The 21489-nt window shown below is 51.0% G+C and overlaps 2 protein-coding genes and 1 long non-coding RNA gene across 8 annotated transcripts in view; 2 read left to right on the top strand and 1 right to left on the bottom strand.

The window, feature by feature from the left end:
* The window catches only part of Bin2 (bridging integrator 2), a 25910-nt gene extending 16735 nt beyond the window's left edge, over positions 1-9175 (top strand). Inside the window, exons 7-11 of one of the 2 annotated variants that reach the window (XM_029469772.1) lie at positions 182-267; positions 1939-2014; positions 2995-3077; positions 4897-5623; positions 8792-9175. In XM_029469772.1, the coding sequence (XP_029325632.1) occupies positions 182-267; positions 1939-2014; positions 2995-3077; positions 4897-5623; positions 8792-8821 (1002 nt within the window). In that variant the 3' untranslated portion in view covers positions 8822-9175. Of the gene's footprint in view, positions 1-181; positions 268-1938; positions 2015-2994; positions 3078-4893; positions 5624-8791 lie in introns of both variants that reach the window. The other variant, XM_021182832.2, reaches the window with a different exon arrangement.
* On the bottom strand, positions 9165-12902 carry LOC115029405. Of its 2 annotated transcripts, none has more exons than XR_003834961.1 (3): positions 12821-12902; positions 9734-9794; positions 9165-9379 (listed from the first exon to the last, which is right to left on the bottom strand). It is a non-coding gene; the product is annotated as an uncharacterized LOC115029405 (long non-coding RNA). The 2 variants fall into 2 exon arrangements; XR_003834962.1 differs by lacking the exon at positions 12821-12902 and adding an exon at positions 11303-11777.
* The window catches only part of Smagp (small cell adhesion glycoprotein), a 16857-nt gene continuing 8270 nt past the window's right edge, over positions 12903-21489 (top strand). Inside the window, exons 1-3 of one of the 4 annotated variants that reach the window (XM_021182835.2) lie at positions 12903-13265; positions 13759-13827; positions 15010-15054. In XM_021182835.2, the coding sequence (XP_021038494.1) occupies positions 13794-13827; positions 15010-15054 (79 nt within the window). In that variant the 5' untranslated portion in view covers positions 12903-13265; positions 13759-13793. The other 3 variants (XM_021182836.1, XM_021182837.2, XM_029469773.1) reach the window with 3 other exon arrangements.

Below are 21489 nucleotides of genomic sequence, written 5' to 3'. Positions count from 1 at the left end.
GGCATGAGTCTGGACAGGGGGAGGAGACAGGGAGAGGGTGAAGGAGGGTCAGGGCAAGAGGGTGGAGGAGGAGGGTCAGGGCAGGAGGGTGGAGGAGGAGGGTCTGGGCAGGAGGGTAGAGAAGGAGGGTCTGGGCAAGAGGGTGGAGGAGCAGCCTCCAGCCCTTTGTTCTATCATCTAGGCAGAAGAAGACTTCAGCAAGGCCCAGATTGTATTTGAAGATCTGAACCAGGAACTCCTGGAGGAGCTGCCTATTCTTTATAACAGGTGATGACTGACAACCCAAGACTGGAAAGCTGCTTAGGCCAGCAGATCCCAGAGCCACCTGATGGTGCAGATATGGGACCTCGTGGAATGAGCCCTGGTCAGAGAGTGGGATGCTGCCTCCGGCCTGCAGAGGCGTGTGTGATTAGCAAGCATCCTTATCTCGCTAGACTCAGATCACTGTCCCTGCCCCACCAGCTTTTCAGGTTTGAGGCTCAGGTGTTGGTTGGGTAGGAGAGACCTCATCAGGAAAGTGCTCTGTCATCCACACAGCAGGGGTGTGCCTTCCTGGTAGACAGGCTAGATTTATTTTGCTCAGTGCAAGAGAAACTTCATTTGCATCTTGTTTCTGTCGCACCAAGTGTGCTTTAATACGGTTGCAGCAGGATACTGTTGTGCATGCAGTTTTCCTCCTATAGCTGTTCTAAAGGCTAGCCATGTAGCCCAGGCTGGCCTTAGCTGTTCGATCATCCCATCTGGACCTCCCAGGTGCCGGGATTACAGGCATGACAACATGCTAAGTTATGATGATTTAGGTTTTTATTGACTACATTTTCTGTCTCCAAATTTAAACAGAATGGAAAAACATAGTTTCTTTCAGTGTGTTATGGGTAGCCCACCAGAGATGACCGCCCAGACATAGTTTTAGCCAACTGAAAGCCTTTATTTCAGCCAGCTGGGACCACAGCCAAGTATTTGGGGACCAAGGGGTAGCCATGAGCGTCCAGAATATGAAGTTTTGAAGGCAGAAACCATGTTCTGGCCTCTTTTTTTTTTCTTTTTTGACTCTTTTTTGAGACAGGGTTTCTCTGTGTAGCCCTGGCTGGCCTGTAACTCACTCTGTAGACCAGGCTGGCCTCAAACTCAGAAATCTGCCCGCTTCTGCCTCCCAAGTGCTGGGATTAAAAGCGTGCGCCACCACTGGCCGGCGTGTTCTGGCCTCTTGATCAGCAGTTGAAGCAACCAGGTTACAGAAGCCAAGCTATGCGGTTAGCTGCAAGGACTCCACACAGACAGGCTAAGATGTGCTGGCTAGGACATCCTGAGCTCTGGTCCTAGACTAGAGTCGGGTAGTTTCCCTCAGGATTCTCCATCAGGATCAGACTCTAGTTAGACCTGAAATGGTCTCAGCAAGAGTACAAGGTGCTGGAACCTCTGCGCTGCTTGCCCTGTTACAAATGCAAACCTTCTGGTTTGCTTATAGGAGAATTCTGATGCAATATATATACATAGAGGTTGCGTATTGGTGAAAGGAAAGAATGGCTATTTATTATACTAAATATAATTACGTGGCCATATATTTTTATAGCTCTTTTAAAAATTCCGCAAGCCGCTTCTATATTAATATCTCAAAAGCTCAAAACTGGTAACTTGAGTCTCACTATGTAGCCCTGGTTGTCTTTGAACTCAGAGATACCACTTGCCTCTGCCTCCCAAGAGCTAGCCTGTGCTGCCACACCCAGCCAGATAACTTTGAAACTAGAATTAATCTAAATGCCAGTGTCAGCCTGGGCTAACTTGTCTCCCCTCAGCTCTCTGCCCTCCTGGCCCAGCTGACCTGAATCAGATTCCAGAACGTCCTAGTCCAGGATGGCAGCCGCCGTTCTCCGGAGAGCCCTGGTGGCTAGCCGGGCTCCCTACCACCCTCACATGTGCTTGTGTCTTTCCTCGTAGTCGTATTGGTTGCTATGTGACCGTCTTCCAAAACATTTCCAACCTGAGAGACGTCTTCTACAGGGAGATGAGCAAGGTGAGAAACACTGGCCCACTGAGGCTCCTCAGCGGAACTCTCTAGTGAATCCATGGTCGGCCTCACTTTGACAATGTCTGTAGAGAATCCTTGGGAACAGAGTCTGGCTTTTGTCCCCTGATGAGATGACAGCCCTTGCCTGATTGTGCTGTGTGCCGTTAGATGTACATCTGTGCACTCTCTGAGGGCCCTGTCCATCTCCCTTAACTGACCAAGCAGAAGCATCTAAACCCAGGCCCCAGAGTGAATGAGGAGGTGGGGCCTACGGAAGGGAAGCCTCTGGCTGTTGCTAGAGTGGGAAGGTGGCACTCACATGCATGTTGCAAGTCATGTTTCAGGTGGAATGGGGACCAGTGTCCCTGACAGGCAGCCATAGACTGTGACCTTGTGAAGGTGTTTTCTGCTGTGACATTACAGGATTCTAAGCTGCTTCCACATCACATTCACAGACAGACACAGATCTCTCCACAGTGCACTGCTAACTTAGGATCTGCTTGATGTTAGCTCACTGTCATCACCTGAGAAAAGAAAAGGGACGCCCTCTAGTCAAAACCTGACCTGAGGGTGACCCTGCTGTGAGAGAGAGCTATCCTGAGAGAGACCTTGCCCACAGAAAGATCCTTTCCTGAGGGAAAGACCTCCCTGAAGGAGACCCTACCCTAAGAGAGAGCTGCCTTGAGGGAGACCCTGCCCTGAGGGAGACCCTACCCTGAGGGAGACCCTGCCCTGAGGGAGACCCTACCCTGAGAGAGACCCTGCCCTGAGGGAGACCCTACCCTGAGAGAGACCCTGCCCTAAGAGAGACCCTGCCCTGAGGGAGACCCTGCCCTGAGGGAGCTACCTTGGGGGGGGCAGGGAACAATGGACCAAGGAGTAAGGGAGCAGGTGGGCCAGAGGAGGTTTTGATTGGGACAGCTGACTGGGAAGGAAATGGCCAGGGCTCTCTTTAACTAACCTGTCCTCTTTCTTCCTGGCTCTAGCTGAACCACAATCTCTACGAAGTGATGAGCAAACTGGAGAAACAGCATTCCAACAAAGTCTTTGTGGTGAAGGGCCTGTCAAGGTGAGTGCCTGGGACCCCGCCTCACATGTGTGTCACATGTGCCTCGAGTGGCCGACACACGTGGTGTCTCCATCCCTACCCACACGCCAGCGCTTGCCGTGTGCTCTTGCTCATGGCTGTTTGGTGTCTTGTCAGGTAGTTGAGGCATGACTAGAGATAAAGAATTTAGACAAGTCATGCACACCCACCAGCCAGACTGAGGCGGCAGGCTGCTGTAATTAGGCACAGGGGCACACGCCTTTCACTCAGGAGCCTAAGCCAAAATAGTCATAAATCTGAGACCAGCCATGCCTCAGTGACACAGAGAGTTTCAGGCTAGCCTGTGCTACAGAGTGAGAGCTGTCATGGAGGAAGGAGTTGGAAAGAGTCCTGTTTTAATTTCATAAATATGTTCATCCACAGATGATACTGTTTTATAGATATATTCATATGTTCATCCACAGAAGATACTGTTTTATAGATTTGTAATTTTTTTTACTGCATTTGTGTGTGTGTGTGTGTAGGAGGGGGTGTGTGGGGGAAGAGTGAGAAGCACAGAGGCACATGTGGAGGTCAAAGGACAACTCAAGGAAGCTGGTTCTCTCTAACCTGTGAGACCTGGGATCACACTCAGTCCATCTGGCTGGACAGCAGGAGCCTTTAGCCCCAGTCATCCTGCCAGCCCCTTCGTTTAAAACTTAATATAAAGTGGACTCATACTGCCTATATTTTTCTCCAGATTTTTGAGATGGGAGGCTCAGAGTAATCTTGAATTCCCAGGCCTCCCTAGACCTCCTCACTGAGTCTCTCAGGTCCTGGACTGCCGCACATCCTCTTTTGTGCCCCTGGCATCCTTTGAGATGTTTATCCGGTTAGTCATGTCGCTGGTGTGGCTCTCGCGACTGCGTCTGGTACCACCCACCGTGCTCATGATAGATTGATCATCTGTTCTGCTAACAGCCATTGGGTAACTTTCCAGGTTTTTTTTTTTTGCTATTGCAAATTCTCTTGGATTTCTCCCTAAGAATGTTACTTAGGGTTAAAGAATTAGCATCCGTGTGGAATGGATTGCTGCAATCCAGGGCCAGTCGATGGGCTTCCCCAGCCTCCTTAGGTGTTTCCAAGTTGCCCCCCAAAGCGATTGCTCCCACTTAGAGAAAGCCTGCCTCTGTAGGCAGTGCTGACCGACCAGCTAGAGAGCCAGTGGGAATTCGGCAAAGATAAGTAAGGGCCAGCTGGCCAAAGGCTCCAGGTGGCACGGAGGCCAGGTGGTACCGAGGCCCTGTGACCAGAGGAAGAATGGGGATCACTCTTAGGGAAGAGTGTAGACTTCAGGAGACCACGTTTTCTTTCATTACCAAAGCTCCACTCTCCTTTCTCCATCACTGAAAGTCAGAGCTCCGTCCTTTCTCCCCAGATTCATTGTCAGCTCCGTGGGTGTCCCAGGACGCTGAAGGTACCAGCTCTTCCTTTAAGCCTTCTAAACGTAAAAAGCCTTATGTCAACAAAGTATCCCCGTCAGGGTGGGAACCAAGTTTCTCTCTTCTTCCTCCCGCCCCCACCTCTGCCCTCCCGCTCAGGACAAGTAGGGTTGGAGCAGGCCAAAGTCTCTATTTCTAAGGTTCCTCCATTCAGTCCTCTTTTCCTTCACATACTCGTACAAAGCCTGGGGGGGGTCGTGTGGATGGAAGGCTGTGGCACTTTTACTTTATTTCCAGCAAGCTCACCTGACAGTTGTACCCTTCTCCGCTCCGTGGCTTGTGATTACTGCGGTCATTCAGGTGGCCCCGGGACTAGCGTGTGGCCCTTGTGAATTTGATTATCCTTCCTTCCACAGCAGCAGCCGGCGCTCCTTAGTCATCTCTCCCCCAGTACAGAGCTGTGCAGCCTCCAGCCCTGTCAGCCCTGTCAGCCCCGTGACCTCACCCACTAGCCCCTCTGCGGCCAGTGAGCCTGAGTCTGTCTCAGCCACGGGAGAGGAGCTGACCTCTGAGGCAGGGGGAGAGGACAGCTGTGAGAGTGAAGAGTCCTTAAAGGATGAGGAAGTGGATGAAGCCCAGTCAGAAACAAGCTCGTCAGAGGAGGAGGATGAGGAGGATGAGGAGAATGAGGAGGATGAGGAAGACGAGGAAGAGCCTCTACCATCCTGCAATGGCCCCACCCTGGCCCCAGCCTCTCCTGCAGCTGAGGTCAAGTCCCAGGAGGAAGCTGCTCTGAGCTCCTTGGCTCAGTCTCCCAGCAGAGGTCAGACAGGGAAGGATGCTCCTTCCCCGGGGGACGTGGTCCTCCGTGCCCGAGCCTCCAGCGAGGGAGCAGAGCAGAGCAAAAGAGCAGCATCCATCCAGAGGACATCGGCTCCGCCCAGCAGGCCTCCGCCACCCAGAGCCTCAGGCAGCGGGTCCTGCAGCTCCCCAGGCTCCGCAGAGGGTTCTTCACAGCTGTGCAGCCCCGGGGCCTCCCCAGACGCCTCTTCCAATCCAGAACGGCCAGAAACCAGAGAAAAGGAAGGCGCTGGCAGTTCAGGACCAGAAGAGCCCCGTGCCGCCTCTACCAAGAGCGCCACCCAGGCAAGTGGGGGTCTGGTTGGCCTTTTTCTAGTCTCTCCATGTAGCTCCGGTGTCCTGGAGTTTGCAGTGTAGACCAGGCTGTCCTGGAATTTACAGAGATCTGCCTGCCCCTCCAAGTGCTGGGATTAAACACTTGAGCCTTGGAGCCCAGCTTCAATAGAAATTTTTTAATATTGGCTTAAGCATAAGGTTTAAGGGAAAGGAACAGACAGACACTTTAAGAACACAGTGCAGGTGTCTTTGAGAGAGTTGTCTTTTGTTTGTTTACATTTTGTTTTTGTTTTTTTTTTAAGACACTCACTCACTCACTCACCTCATAGCCCTGGCTGGCCTAGAACTCTGGACCTCACTTTGTAGATCAGGCAAGCTTCAAAGGCCCAGTGTCCCCCTGCCTCTGCTATACAGGTATGCACCCCCATGCCGGCCTTCTGATTGGGACTCTATGCCTTAAAAATATCTTCACCGTAGTCAGATGCTCCATACCAACAACCCCCCCCCCAAGTTAGTATTTTAGGGTCTCCTCGTTTTCCTCACCAGGCTGGGAATTCAGGTTTGTGTGTGCAGTGTCTGAGTGCTGTGCTCAAGGCTCTGGATGCCAAACCCAAACCCAGGACCACGCAAATGACAAAACCCCTGGGCGCCTTCTCTTTTTCTTTTTAACCTAGGAGTGTTTAAAATATTTTTTATTGGTTTTGTTTTCTTTGAGACAGGGTCTTGCTGTGAAGCTCTGGCTGGCCTAGAACTCACTGTGTAGACCAGGCTAACCTCAAACCCATAGAAACCCATAGGAAACTCACCTGCCTCTGCCTCCCAAGTCCTGGGGTCACAGGTGTACACCTCTACTCCCGGCTCTCCTGCCTTATCCTGTTGGTTCTTAGACATACTTCTTTATTCTCTGTGCACGTGAGTGTGTGTTAGTGCACAAGTGTCGTGGGTGGCTTGGGTGTGGAGGTCTGAAGACAGGCATCAGTCAGTCTCCTCCACTATGCTGTGCCTGCTGGGGTTCGAACCCCAGTCATCAAGTTTGGCAGCAAGTGCCTCTTCTCACTAAGTTATTTTGCAGCCCCTCACCCCAAAATTTATTAAAGTTATTGCTTTTTCTATTTTTTTTTATTTTATGTATGTAAGTGTTTTGCCTGCATTTGTGTCTGTGCACCATGTTTGTGTGTGTGCCTGGTGCCAGAGAGGGCAGTGGATCCCCTGGAACTGTAGTTACAGATGGTTGTGAGCTACCGTAGTCAAACCTAGGTCCTTTGGGCGATCAGCCAGTGCTCTTAACTACTGAGCCATCTCTCCAGGCCCACGTTAAGTCATATGGAAAGCAAATCATAATGAAGAAAGAACTGGGCTCCGGGCGTGGTGGCGCACGCCTTTAATCCCAGCACTCGGGAGGCAGAGGCAGGCAGATTTCTGAGTTCGAGGCCAGCCTGGTCTACAAAGTGAGTTCCAGGACAGCCAGGGCTACATAGAAAAACCCTGTCTCAAAAAACAAAAAACAAAACAAAAAAAAAAAAAGTACTGCTTTATCCACATAGCAAGCTGGGAATCAGACGGAGCCTGAACCCCAGCTCCAGGGGTTCAGGGGATGCTGGGAAGACTACTGGGGCTTCCAGCCAAACCTAAAATCTGTGATACATGGATTTAGGGAGAGACTTTCTCAATGACTGCCTGTGAGTTGATAGAGGCAGATATCTGAAACTCTCTTCTGGCTGCATACACACACACACACAAAACACTTCTGGCTACACACACACACACACACACACTGAAACCCTCTTCTGGCTACACACACACACACACACACACACACACACACACACTGAAACCCTCTTCTGGCTACACACACACACACACACTGAAACCCTCTTCTGGCTACACACACACACACACACACACACACACACACAGATATACCAAAAGAGCCATCATGCCTCTTGCCGCTCCAGCTCACTGACCACTTGTGGTTTAGGGTTACTTAGAAGTAAGAGCTGGTGTGCTCCTGAGGACTGCCAGCCTAAAAGTGTCCGGCAGTAGTTGGAACACTTACTCCCTTGTAGATATGTGTACAAGAGCCAGCCACACAGATCACAGTTGCGAGGTGTGTCCGGTCGAGGAACAACATCTACAATCCAAAGACCTGACTTTCTGGCCTGCAAGCCATGACTCCTTCAAAATCTTATCTGCCTTTTTTTAAAGAGGAGAGCTCAGAGAAGTGATTATCAGGTATTTGCCCTTTGTGTTGCTTATGGCCTTGGGAAACTATAAGGCCCACAAGACCTTCCACAGAGGGAGACCCGGGCAGCCGAGCTTCACTCGCTAGTAGAACTGTTGCCCGTGTGGGACCACAGCCCTGATGTTCACCTCTCGCCAGCATAGCACCGAGCCTCAGCAAGAAGGAAGGCAGCCTGGGGATGCTGCTCGGTCAGCGAGCGCTTGCCTAGCACGCATAAAGCCCTGGTTCACTCTTCAGTAGCACATAGACTGAGCATGGCGACACACACCTGTAGTCTCAGGAGCTGGGAGGGAGCAGGAAGATCAGCAGGTGAAGGCCGCCCTTGGCCAGCCATGGAGCTAGTTTGAATGCTGGGATTACAAGCACCCCATGCTACCTGCCCAGTGTTCACACAGGGGTTCTCCCAGCCTGTGCATACTCGATTTAAAAAGGGATGTTATGGGGGCTGGTGAGATGGCTCAGTGGGTAAGAGCACCCGACTGCTCTTCCAAAGGTCTGGAGTTCAAATCCCAGCAACCACATGGTGGCTCAAACCATCTGTAACAAGATCTGACTCCCTCTTCTGGAGTGTCTGAAGACAACTACAGTGTACTTACATATAATAAATAAATAAATCTTTAAAAAAAAAAAGGGATGTTATAGGGAACATGTAAAACATACTTACACACACTCACACCTACAGTGCAGCACAGTAAATTCAGGTGACCCAGAATGGTCACATAAAACAGAGCCACAGATTACTTAACTCTGGAGAAACACCTAAGCAGTCCTCCTAGTGAAAGGTGCCAACTCCTTAGAATAGCTGCTGCCGATGTGACAGGGTAACCCCAGGCCAGTGCTGTAGGTGCCGCATAACTTATGATCGAGAAGAAAGAAGCTGAGGTTTAGCCCCTCCCGAGTAGGCCAGCATCTAACAAACTGTATTTCCCCCCCAGGTATTTACCAGTGAAAACACGGAACTCTGAAGAGAAACTGCCAAGGACCTAAGCTCGTCTGCCCAGACAAGTTTCTCAAGCAGAGGGCCAAGGGTATAAGCCACATCCAAGCCACGTTCTCAGGCAGTATGAATACGTGCCCTCGGAGACCCGCCCGCCATTGATGGAGTCTGCACCAGCCGGAGGGAGGAGGGCACCACACACGGAGCATTTTACCAGAGGCTTGAGCAGTAATAGAAGCAGGGCTGTAATAATGCCAAAGAAAAGCTTCCTTAGGTACGTCCACACGGTCAGAGGACATGCATCCAGCTAGCCACTCACTTGGCAAAGAGTTAAAGCTGAAACATTTTCACTACTAAATAAAGTATGGTTTTGACTAACCGAGGTGTCTTGCCCTGAACAGCCATTTTCCACTTAGACGGGGTAATGGTTTCTGCCCAGGTTCAGAAGGCTTTCGTCACACACCGACCCCAGGTCACAAGCATCCTGGCTGGAATGCTTTTCTGAGTGCATTCCTACAGCAGCAGACACTGTGGGAAAGGGCTGTCCACCGGAGTCGGAGCCATGTCATCTCTACAGCCTGGTGCCCTGTGAATGAAGGTCTGATCCAGATGGATGCTACGAAAGACAGGGTGGGGTGGGGTAGGGTGGGGGACACGGACAGGAATTCGGCCTGGATGGCATTATGCGCAGGGTCAGAAGTTCCAGGCCAAGTGCTGTCAGAGCAAACTTTTGTAAAAACACAGTGGCTCTGGGGCTCTGTCATCTGCTCTGCCTTTGTTCCCTCATCCTCCCCCCATCTCCGCCCTCCCCTGCTCTCATGCATGCAGACATCTTTGGTCTTTTGAAACAGGGTCTCAATGTAGCCTGGGTTGGCTCACATATCCTGCCATTGCCTCCACTTGCTAAAATGACAAGTGTGTGCTGCCACGCCCAACCTACCTTTGTTCTCAGGACAGCTGACAGGTCACACCAGTCACTCCTTGTGAGAGCCTCCTGTGTGCTAAATACAGAGACACAGCGCCAAACATGAGGGTGCCGAGCAGACCTGCCAGGGCTGACGTGCTTTAGAGGAAAATGCACACTGGTGAGAAGTTACCCAAGGTTAAACTTGAGAGACAGGACTCAGGCCCTATCACTCTCTGGAAATGACTACAGAGGGGACCTTGGTTATCCGGACCCTCTGGTGGGAACCTCAGTTATCTGGATCCTCTGGTTGCAGGCAAGGAATGTATGAGATGAAGAAATAGAGGATTGCCTTTGCAGGTAGGCGGTTCACAGAGCTGCTGGAAGAACAGCTAGGCACAGGAAAGACAAGACCAACCAGCCTGGGGAATCCACGGATGGGGAGAGATCTGCTGCCCAGCCTCAGTTACTGCTATGGCCTGCCTAGCTGCAACATCCTCCCCAGATACGTGTACACTAGAGAAAGAACTGGCTCTTTCCTTTTGCACAGTGTGGCCATCCTACAGCAAGGATGTAGGAATGGTGCCTGTCACTAGTAGGGCAGGGGACAACATGTCTATGTTGACAGGAAGGTGGTGGGTTGGGGGCGAGGAGGGCCTTTGATAGTAATTATGAACCATCATAATTTTTACTGTTATGAGGGTCATTTGGTGGGTGTGTACATGGGTGGAGACTCATCCAACTGTACAGTACTATTATGGACTGTTTATTGTACATCAATTATGTCCTGAGCTACAAACACCAATTCTAGAGGGCCCACAGTCCCCTAACGCAGGACACAGAATTTGAGGCACATACAGGATTTTCCAGTAAGTGTGTCCACATAGGAGCTGGGGTTCTGTGTTTATATCTGGGAGTAATTTTTCCATTCTACTTTTGTGTACAGTATACTGTCCATCACAGGGAGAGGCTGGTAACCGAGTTATTTTTTTCATCCATCAAGAAAATGCTTCCTTGATCAATACTTCCCCAAACCCTTTTGATACACAGGAAGCATTGAGTGCAGATAAGCCTGTCTCTATCCAGCACAGGCCTCTGGAGGGCAGTCCTTCCTGGCCCTGTGATGAACATGTAGGTTCACACACAGTGGCCTGGGATAAGCAAGCAAGCACACACCGTGATGAAGGGTCCATGTCGGGGCACAGCTTCCTGTACCCAAGCCCTTAGGAATCGTCATCTTCCGAAATCAAGCCCTCTTTTTCTCATTTTGAAAGACTGCCCTTCACAGCTCTCTCTATACAGTAGTCCTGGGAGGGTGCCTCCCGAGAGATTTTTAAATAACCCCACTGCTGGCTCCGCCCATTCTAGCTCTCCCCCAGGCACTCCCTCCTGTGGCAGTCAGGATCACTACTCCAGGCTAACTAGGGTGTCATGGAAGGGTAAGAACGGGCTGGGAATAGAGGCACCTCTGCTCCAGGTTCACCATCTGACAAACCCTCGGGCTGCACGGGCACTTGAATTGGTAGCATGCTTGTCTAACATCCTCGAAGGCCTGGATTTGATTCCCCAGTACCACATAAACCAGGCAGGTGGGCAGACACCTACCTGCAAGATCAGTCCTCGGAGGTGAGGGTGGGAGGACCAGAACTTCAAGGTCAGCCTTTGCTATGTGATACAGGTGCTGCTGTCTTAAAAAAAAAAGAGTCTGGAGAAACCCAGTTCAAGCCTTTTGCTTATGGGGTTTGCTTTGTCTTTGTCTTCTCTTCCCCCCAATAAAATGGGAACTCTATGGGGGAGTAGGCCACGTCCAAGTTGTAGGACTTCCCGTCTGATGGGGGGGGGGAGGAGTCAGTAACTGCTACAACAGAGGCACAGCTAGAGTGGAAAATATACTACGCTGTGAGCATGGTACTTTACTGCGATCCCACGGAAGCGTCCAAGGGGGAAGGAAAGGGCCCACATGATTGGGTAGTGTGGACAGTCTCAGCCGGGAACTGAACAGTTTGCCCAGACATCATCCAGGAAAAAGGCAAGGACACAGAAGACTGCCACCCCAGCAGAAGCACAAGGAAGCCAATAAAGCCAGGCAGAGATAAATGTCACCTGTCTCGTCTGCCCTGAGGTCCCAAGAGGTCTGTTGACAAAAGCATGGCTGCCCCAGTTTCCGAGGCTTAAGTTTCACTCTTAGAGAAGACTGGCTGTCCATGTGAGACTGTGTCCATCATGGATTCACTTGACTCCTTATGGAGGTCTGACACAGACTCTGAAGGACAGTGTTGACAGGCTGCGTCTGAGTATAGACTGGGGTGTCATGTGCCAACCTGTCGTCCCAGCAATACCAAAGCGGAGGCAGTGGGTCCTAACCTGAGGCCAGCTTGTGGTTTCTGGGAAACTCAGTTGTTAGGTTTACTAGGCAGTTAGGTGTCTTCACTGACTAAGCTTTCTCATCAGCCCCAGCAAAGTTTTAAGTGAGCCTGCCGGTGCCGGTGCCGGTGCCAGTGGATGCCAGAAGAGGGCGTCAAGATCTCCTGAGACTGAATCACAGGAGGTTGTGAACTACTGGAAGCCTTTCTCCAGCTAACCCCTCTCCCCCGAAGCAAACTTTTAAAGGTTATATTTTAAAGGGAAAAAAAAAAAAAAAAAAAAGACATGAAAGCCAAGTGTGGTTGGTCAGGTCCGACCCTCAGTGAGTTACCCAGGTAACGCTGGCCAGTGTTTATTGAGCACATTATCATGTGCTAGGTGAGGTTCTAGGCAACTCATTGGAGCTCCGCAGTAACATTCTCGAGTTCACAAATCTTTGCCCAAAGAATCAGAAGTAACCTGTGCTAGCTTACACAGCGGGACTACCTCCAGAGCCTGTTATATAGAATTACAGCCTCTTAGTCAACGAGTTCCTCTAGTTAATTTGGGAGCATTTCCTGTCACTGTCGTGAGTCAAACTGCCGCTAAAGTACAGCACTGATGAATATTTAAATCAAGGCGCTTGCCTCGGGCTAGGACCAAGGCTGTAAAGCGGCTTTACGGGAATTGCCACTTTCAGTCCCCATTTTAGGGATGAGGAAACCGACTACTGAGGTGTTCAGGAATGTGCCCACAGCCACCCAGCTGGCATGCACTTACGCTGGAGCTTTTAATCCTAAACAGTCCACAGCCACACCTCCTACCCTCTCCACGCTCCACCGCCTCCTGGGAAGGTCGCACGCAGAAGGTCCAGGTGGCCCCGGGAGGTGCTCGGCTAAGTCGCCCCGCAGTCGCGGACTCCAGAGGGCCCACGCGTGACTGAGCCCCGCGGGACACGCCCCTCGCTCGCCCTACAGCTGGCGCTGCCGACCCCGGCCGAGCCTGGCACGGGGGCGGAGCGGCTCCGGACAGTGGCCTTTCCTCCCGGGGGAACCTGCTGAGGGCGGCCCCGAGCTCCTTCCTGTCCCTCCCACCGCGGTCCGGGCTCGGCGGCCGCTCGGCGCGGGGTCCCGGGCGCGGCTCGGGCGACTCTCGGCCGCTCCCACCCCGGCGAGTTCAAAAGGACGCGCGGCGCCGGGCCCTACCTGCCCGTCGGACTGGAAAGGTGAGCGCGCTGCGCGGAAGCCCGGAGCCCGCACTCGGCCGCCGCGCGCCTGCGACCGGACCCGCACGGGTACTGCGCGGCTGCGGGGACATTCGACGACCAGGGCGCGGGCCTGGGGCACGCGGGGTCCCCGGGGAGCGGGGAGCACCCAGCGGACGGCTCGGCGGGGCTCCTGGCCCTGGAAGCCCAGGTAATGCAGGTGGCTAAGGGACCCGGATCGCTCATGGGCGCAACCGGGCCGACCCTTGCTCAACTTTCCCAGGCCTGGGGAAAGGGTCACCAACGCCACCCATCCCCCGACCTCGCGACCAGGGTCAGCTCTTGGGGGAAGGATTTGTTTATGGAAGCTGATTAGAACCGAAAGGAAGAGAGTGGATATATCCAGGGGAAGGGACTCGGGGAAAACCTGGCGCCCGAGGCTCTCCTGGGATCTCCAAGCCCTGCGACCTCAGGAGCCCGTCCACCTCATTCTTGTCTGTCCTTCTTCCCACAGATCTGACCCTACGAAATAGCCTGCCATCAGCAACGATGAACAACCTACCGGCCACACCTTCTCCTGAAGGTAGGTGATGGCAGTCATGGAATAGGGGAACTGTTTAAGAATTCCCACCCCAGAACAGGTCTTGGAATTCCGCGAGGCCTCACTCAGTGTAGACTGGAAGACTCACCCATCCCCACCCCACCCTACCCCTAACAACCCGTTGCCGGGCCTCACGCAGCAAAAAGCTCCAAGGAAACAGAATTCAACTTCATTGTGCCCTTTTGCACTATTTTATTCTCAAGTCTGGACCGGGCCATTTCCAAGCACTGCGAGTCACCTGGGCTTAGGAAGTTCTTTGATGCCCAAAGGAGCCATTTTTACATTCACCCCAGTAGTTAAGTAAAGGAGAAAGGGAATCTTCTAAAGATAACCGGGAGGACTCGTGATGTCGCTTAATTGGTAGAGAACTTGTCAAGCATGGGCTCAGTCCGCAGTTCGGAATGAGCCCTGCGAGATGAAACCCATTTTGATGGCTTGTGCCTGCAGTCCCTGCAACTTGGGACGTAGAGGCGGGAGTACCAGAAACTCAAGGTTACCCTCAGCTAAATAGTGAATCCAAGTCTAGCCTGGGCTAGAGGGATGTGGGATGTGTTTAAAAATTCTAGGAGGCAGGTGGTGAATTGAGTCTCGCCTTTCCTTTCCTAATCAGGCTGGTTCTGGGGTGCTGACGGATATTTACATATTAATTGGTTTCACCTTGTGCCTGGGTGTGGGAGGAACTAACTTGTGATCCGTAGTCCTCTGTTATGTATAGAACAAACGTTCACTTTGAGGGACACTGTTTTTGCTGATATGAAGTTCGTCGGGGAGGGAGAACCCCGGGGAAGGCAAAATCTGAGGCAGTTTCTCCTGGAACTAGTGGGGCACGTGATTCAGACTGCTGCTTGGTGAGAAGTGGTGGGCACGGAGGACAGCCCTTCAGGCTGGTGGGTAAAGGCTCGGGGAGTGGGAGGTGAGCTTTGCAACAAAGTCTCTAGAAGAGTGAGGCTCAGTGTTTACCCCTTCCGGTCTGGTTATTTCATCTAGCACAAAGCTTCAAGGGTCATCCATGCCGTAGAGTGTTCTGGTTGACATTTGCTTTTACATTCGATTCTTTGGGATATACACCCAGAAGTGGAGTTGTTGTTAATATATAGCAATTGATAGATTTTAAAAGAACCATGATAGAGTTTTTCTTAGTAGCTGTGTTATTTATATCCCCAGCAGCAGCATACAAAGGTTCGGATTTCTCCACATCCTCTCTAACAGGTGTGTGTTATTCAGGGCAAGTGTGGCACTAGTGTCTTAGTGGGTGGGAAATGGTGTCTTGTGACTTTGTTTCCCTAGTGACTAGTGATGTCCAAGCATGTTCTTGTGTGCTTGCTTGTTGGTCACCTGGGCATCTGGAGAAAAGTGTATTGTTGGAGACTATGTCCGTTTCTGTTGTTTTGTTTTGTTTTTTTCCAGACAGGGTTTCTCTGTGTAGCCCTGGCTGTCCTGGAACTCACTTTGTAGACCAGGCAGGCCTTGAACTCAGAAATCCACCTGCCTCTGCCTCCCAAGTGCTGGGATTAAAGGCATGCGCCACCACTGCTCGGCACTATGTCCGTTTTTTAAACATTTATTTATTCATGTTGTGCATGTGTGTGTCTGTGTGCACTTGTGTGTTGTCCCCCCTCTTCAGCTTGCACATGCTGGAGGTCAGAGGACAACGTTCTGGAGTCAGTTCTCTTCTTCCAACACCTGGGTTCTAACTCAGGTCGTGGGTTTCTAACTTAGGTCCGGCTTGGCAGCAGGTGCCTTCACCTGGGGACCAACTCACTGGCTCCTTGCATGTTTTTAAATCATAGTGTTACACTGTTGCTGAGTTGTTTGTTCTTGGTTCAACGAGTGTCCTGGGTGGGTGGACTTATAGGATGCAGCACACAGTTTCCTGCCCGCTAGGTCTGAGCAAACATACATCCAAGCACAGGAGAGACGGCTAGTGATCAGCCAGGATTCCCTGTAGGATGGGTGCAGGGCCCAGCTCCTGGGCACCCCAGCTTGTACTTCTCTACCTTCGTCCCCTAGTTCAGGAGTGCTGGGCCACCTGCATTGTTGGGCTCTCAGGCCGTTGATACTTTTGTCTCTGGCTCTTCCTTTATTTTTTTATTTTTTTCAAAAAACAAAAACAAAACAAAACCCAAACAGTTTAAAATATGTTTTTCAATGCCACCAAGATAAGATCTTGTATGTAGCGTTAATATAATGTTAATATAATAATGTCTATAACAGTGAGTACTTATGGATGAAGATATTGTAATGAATAACTAATTGGCTAATATGGCAATCTTAGTATTATTTATTACCTTGACTTTAAAGGAAATTTAAGTCATTAAAATAAAATCACTAAAAGACATTGTCATAGGCCCCTGAGATTATTGTGGACCAAGCTGCTGGCCATGTGCGGTCAGTCAGAACCCTGTCTCAGGAGGTCTGGCCACCCCACCAGGTAAAGTCCATCCCATGCCACCCAGAGTTCACAGTGGCCTCCTCCCAGGTGTCGCACTAGATACTCAGCACTTTTACACTGAACAATTTTCTCACTACACGAGAAGGTTTTGTTCTCATTTTATCGAAAAACAAAATCTGAGTTTAAGAAAGTTAAGAAATTCTCAGTGATTTCAAAACCAAAACCAAAAACTAAACCAACCAAACAAAAACCATCCCAGTTTAAAGAAAGAAACCAAAAGAAATTTTCCCATCATGCCGCTGATCAGAGCAGAGGAAGCAGGGCCGGCTGTGGCCAGCCCGAGTGATTCCCCAGGTGTGTTCTTTCTGGCATGGTCTGCTGCTCGGGAGGTTTCCTTCACCCAGCTGCCGGTCACAGCAGATATACAGGGGGTGGGGGGCGGGATTCCAGCTGGCGCTCCTAAGGACAGAGGGTTGTGGGAGTGACCCTGTCAGGCAGGTCTAGAGCAAATAAGCAGGTTGGCAGCTTCAGGTGGCAACGGATCTGATGCCTCCTCCCGATAAGAGAACTGGCGGCTCTGGAGACAGGAGGCACAAAGGAATCAGCTAGGATCTGGGTCAACACAAAGACAGCTGTGTGAGGGCCTGTGGTGGTTAGGATCTGGGCAGAGCCTTAAAGTGGTGGCCCTCTACCCTGGCTACCTACCTACCCTGAAGTGCGGCCTTTCTTGGAAGCTCAGGAGGGAAGAGAGGGAGAACTTGTTTCTTTCTTTGGGAAAACTAGCAGGAACTGGGGGTCAAAATTAGGGCCTTCCACAAGCACTGGTGCACCCACAGCCCAGATTCCTCCTCTTGGTGCCAGGGCTCCTGGATTCAGATTGCTTTGCTGTTGTTGTTGTTGAGTGGAGCATGTGTAACACCAGCACTCGGGAGGTGTGGTTTGCAGTAGAGATTCAAAAGCAGCTAAGGTCAACAGAGCACCTAAGGTCAAAGGTCAAACCACTCTGGAGAAACCTCACCCTCACATCCAACCTCTGAATCTCCTGAAGCCCCCTGCCCATCCTCACTCTCAAGGACCATCTTGAGCATATCAGAGTTCCCAGACAAAGAGCTGCTGAAGGTCTCTACCTCCACCATCTCTCCATTTCCTGTTGAAGGCTCCACCTCCACCATCTCCCTGTTTCCTGCTGAAGGTCTCTACCTCCACCATCTCTCCATTTCCTGTTGAAGGCTCCACCTCCTTCATCTCCCTGTTTCCTGCCAGCGGTGCCCACCGCACCCATGTCCAGGTTCTCTGATTACCAGGATCAGCTGTCTACAGCCAAGCCTTCTGTTGCTTCAGGGACTTCGAGTCGGGCACCCTATCAGTTGTTTGCTCTGTCTGAGTCATTCGGGAATCCGTACCCAAACCTGCTGGCATGTCTCCATTCTCCTCCCAGGCTCCAGCGGCAGCCCCATTCCTTACACAACTTGACAGAAAAACTCCTTATGAATATACCTTGAGCTAGGTGTGGTGATGCACACCTTTAAATCCAACCCTTGAAAGACAGAGACAGGCAGATCTCCAGGAGTTTGAGGCTAGCCAGGGCTACATAGTAAAATGTCTCAAAACATACACACAACGCACACACGCACCCGCACGTGTGCGCGCGCGCGCGCGCGCGCACACACACACACACACATATATACACAGCTTATTTATATTCTGCCTCTGGTTCCTTCTTCCATTTTTTTCCGGAACCTACCCTAAACCACAGCTTTGCCTTCAACTCGAAGCCAGAAAGAACTCGTCTTGCGAAGGTCATTCTGGGTCCGATTTTGGGTAAATGCAACAAGAGTCCAGGTGCTTGATAGATTTGGCTGCCTTTGTACTGACCTACCAACCTAGGGCCAGAGTCACTCAGGGTTAGGGTTACCAGGGTTAGGGTGATCTTCCCCAGCCTCCTGTCTTGAGTATGCTAATGACCTTTTACATTTTGTGTCTGCCTTTGTTCCACTGCTAGGGATGAGACCCAGGGCCACGCACGTGGTGGACAGGCTAGCCCTCTCCCACTGAACGGTAACCCAACCCACCTTTTCTCATTTCTTAATATCTGGTCCAGACCTGTTCTCGACTTCCTGTATATCTGATAGGCAGTCATGCCCTGTCCCTACCCAGTTCCTCCCGAGGGCTTCCCCAGCCCGGGTAAGAGCAAACCTCTCCTCCCCAGCTACTCAGCCCACACGCATGCGACTCCACCCCACATCCTGTCCAGGTCCTTGCTTCGAAGGAGATCTGGCCACTTTCTCCCTGGGCTGCTGCTATACCCAAGGCTTCAAGGTGAATGGAGAAAGGCTCCCATTTGGATGTTTAGGGTGCATTAGCCTCTGCCTTCTTTTCACTTTCAGCCTGTTGTCCGAGCCCCAGAGGGATCCCTTAAAAATCAATTTGTTTGAATTATGGGTTGCCACAGAGCAAGCAACCCAGAATTTATTTGCATAAAATAGCAGCAGCCAGGCTGGTGAGATGGCTCAGGAGGTAAGAGCACCCGACTGCTCTTCCAAAGGTCCTTAGTTCAAATCCCAGCAACCACATGGTGGCTCACAACCATTTGTAACAAGATCTGACTCCCTCTTCTGGGGTGTCTGAAGACAGCTACAGTGTACTTACATATAATAAATAAATAAATCTAAAACAAAACAAAACAAACCAGCAGCAGCCACCCGGTGTTTTAAAGAGTTTGGCTGAGTACCTGCTGCGCGGTGTCGAGCACGGTCCCCTGGCTTGTGTGCGCACAAACCCAACTTCAGTTGCCAATCCAGCAACACAAATCCAAGCAGGTCCTAACTTTTGACAGCTCTTGTGATGGTGTGTCCCGGACCAATACATGGAGCTGTGGTGGACGGAGAAGTCCACAGTGCCTTCCCAGGGCCTGGCATTTGCCGCTGGCTGTCAGCTGAGCCTGAAAACTTGATTACCCTCCACATATAGTCATCCTCCTGTAGACTAGGCGGACGGAGCCTCTTCAGGATACAGTGGTCTCAAGATTTCCAGTGTGAGCCGGGTGTAGTGGTGCACGCCTTTAATCCCAGCACTTGGGAGGCAGAGGCAGGTGAATTTCTGGTCTACAAAGTGAGTTCCAGGACAGCCAGGGCTACACAGAGAAACCCTGTCTTGGAAAAAAAAAAAAAAAGATTTCCAGTGTGATATTTGGAATTCCAGGGTCCCCTGGCCCCTTCTACTAATCAAGGTCTGCATTTTTTTTAAAAAGATTTTACTTATATGAGTGCATTGTAACTGCCTTCAGACACACCAGAAGAAGACAACAGATCCCATTACAGATGCTTGTGAGCCACCATGTGGTTGCTGGGATTTGAACTCAGGATCTCTGGAAGAGCAGTCAGCACTCTTAACCGCTGAGCCATCTCACCAGCCCAATATCTGCATTTTTTTTTAAAAAGAATTTTTTTCATTTTTATGTAATGTATGTGAATGTTTTGCCTGCATATGTCTATGTCATCTGTGTGTCACACGCATGCAGTGCCTGCAGAATCTAGAAAAGGCTATCAGATCCCCCAGGAACTGGAGTTCCAGAACATTCCATGTAGGTGTTGGGAATCAAACATAGATCCTCTGGAAGAGCGGTTAGTGCTGCAACAGCTGAGGCCTCTCCAGACCCCACAGTGTGCATTTTAACAAGATCCGTTAACAATGTTGAGGAAATGCGGCTCTGTAATGACCCTGTGGTGGCTCCATGTCTCACCGACAGCTGCAGCCACAGACAGGCCCATGTGCCATGAAGCCTGTAGCTTCATCCCCCCTTCCCTCCCTCCAAGTTGCCTCCACCTCCACGAGGCACCTTTGACATGCACACTGCAGCCCAGGTGCCTTCCATCATTACAGACCACCTTACTTTGACCTTGATGTCCCTGATGTTCGCATGGCTGCCTCCCTCACAACCTTCCAGGGCTTTATTCAGGGTGCCTCTCAGGAACTTTCCCTCACTATCTTATTTAAAATTGCAGCTCCTTCCCACACCCCACGGCCTGTCCCTTGCTTGCTTGTTTTTCCACATATCTCAAACCAGCAACCACCACGGTGCTCCTCTTCCTCCTCTCTTTAGTGTATTTTCGCACTTTCTTCAATCGCCTCAACTCGCCTGTTCTGAGCAGAGCCTAGCTTCACTCCATGGTCTTCCCTCTGTGGTCCTCCCTCTGAGGTCCTCCATGCTCTTAACATCCGTGGTCCTCCCTCTGTGCTCTTCCCTCCGTGGTCCTCCCTCTGTGGTCCTCCCTCTGTGGTCCTCCCTCTGTGGTCTATACTTGGCAGGTGGCTGGAGCTGCCTCTCACAACACAGCCTGTACAGGTTGTGCTAGCAGGAGAATCAATAGTTTCAAACCAGCCTGGGCTAAACATGTGTCTTTAAGTGAGAGAAGGGGACTGGAGGGATGGGCTAGTGGTTTTGAGAGTGGCTGCCCTTCTAAAGGACCTTGGTTCAATTCTCAGAGCCCACATGGCTGCTCACAACTTCCTCTAATTCTAGTCTCTGCAATCATATAATACTTGTCTTAATATATTCTCAGTGCACAGCTCTCAATGCCCTAGACTGTGGGTAGACTAGGCTGGCCTCCATCTCTGAGATCCCTTTGTCTCCTGGGGCTGGGATTAAAATCTGTGCACTGCTGCACCTAGCCAGTATTTGGCCTTGTGCCTGGCTCATTTACCTTGGCAGCATGGTCCTCTGAGGTCATCTGTGTTGTTCCACACATTAACTCCCCCCACCCCCTTTATTTTTGTTTTATGTGTATGTGTGCCTTCGGAAGCCAGAACTAGGGTTCCAGGTGTTTGTGAGTGGCCATGTGTGTGTTGGGAGTTAAACCCTGATCCTCTGCAAGAACTGCGGAGCCTTACACACGGAGCCTTCCTTCCCTCTAGCTCCGTCATGTCTTAAGGCAGGATAAAACCCCAGGTCTGCCTTGGCAGTGTTTTGTTTACCCGTTTGCCTGCTGATGGGCATGGAGATGCTGCATCCTGGGATTCGGAAGCAGCACTTCTGTGAGCATCCGGTGACATCATTCCCTTGTTTCCTGAGTCTGTACTGAGAAGCAGACTGCAGGCCAGAGCTCTGTTTACATTTTAGGAGACCTGGGAAGGCAGTGCTTTGCCAGGGTTTTATTATTATCATTTGATTTGGTTTTGTTTTCTTGAAACGGGGTTTTGCTGTATAACCCAGGCTGGATTTGAACTCTCTCTCTTTTTTTTTTTTTTTTTTT

The sequence above is a fragment of the Mus caroli genome, chromosome 15 (genome assembly GCF_900094665.2).
Source record: "Mus caroli chromosome 15, CAROLI_EIJ_v1.1, whole genome shotgun sequence".
Lineage (NCBI taxonomy): Eukaryota > Metazoa > Chordata > Mammalia > Rodentia > Muridae > Mus > Mus caroli.
The sequence above is the reverse complement of the archived record's forward strand: the minus strand, read 5'-3'. Positions and strand labels throughout refer to the sequence as shown.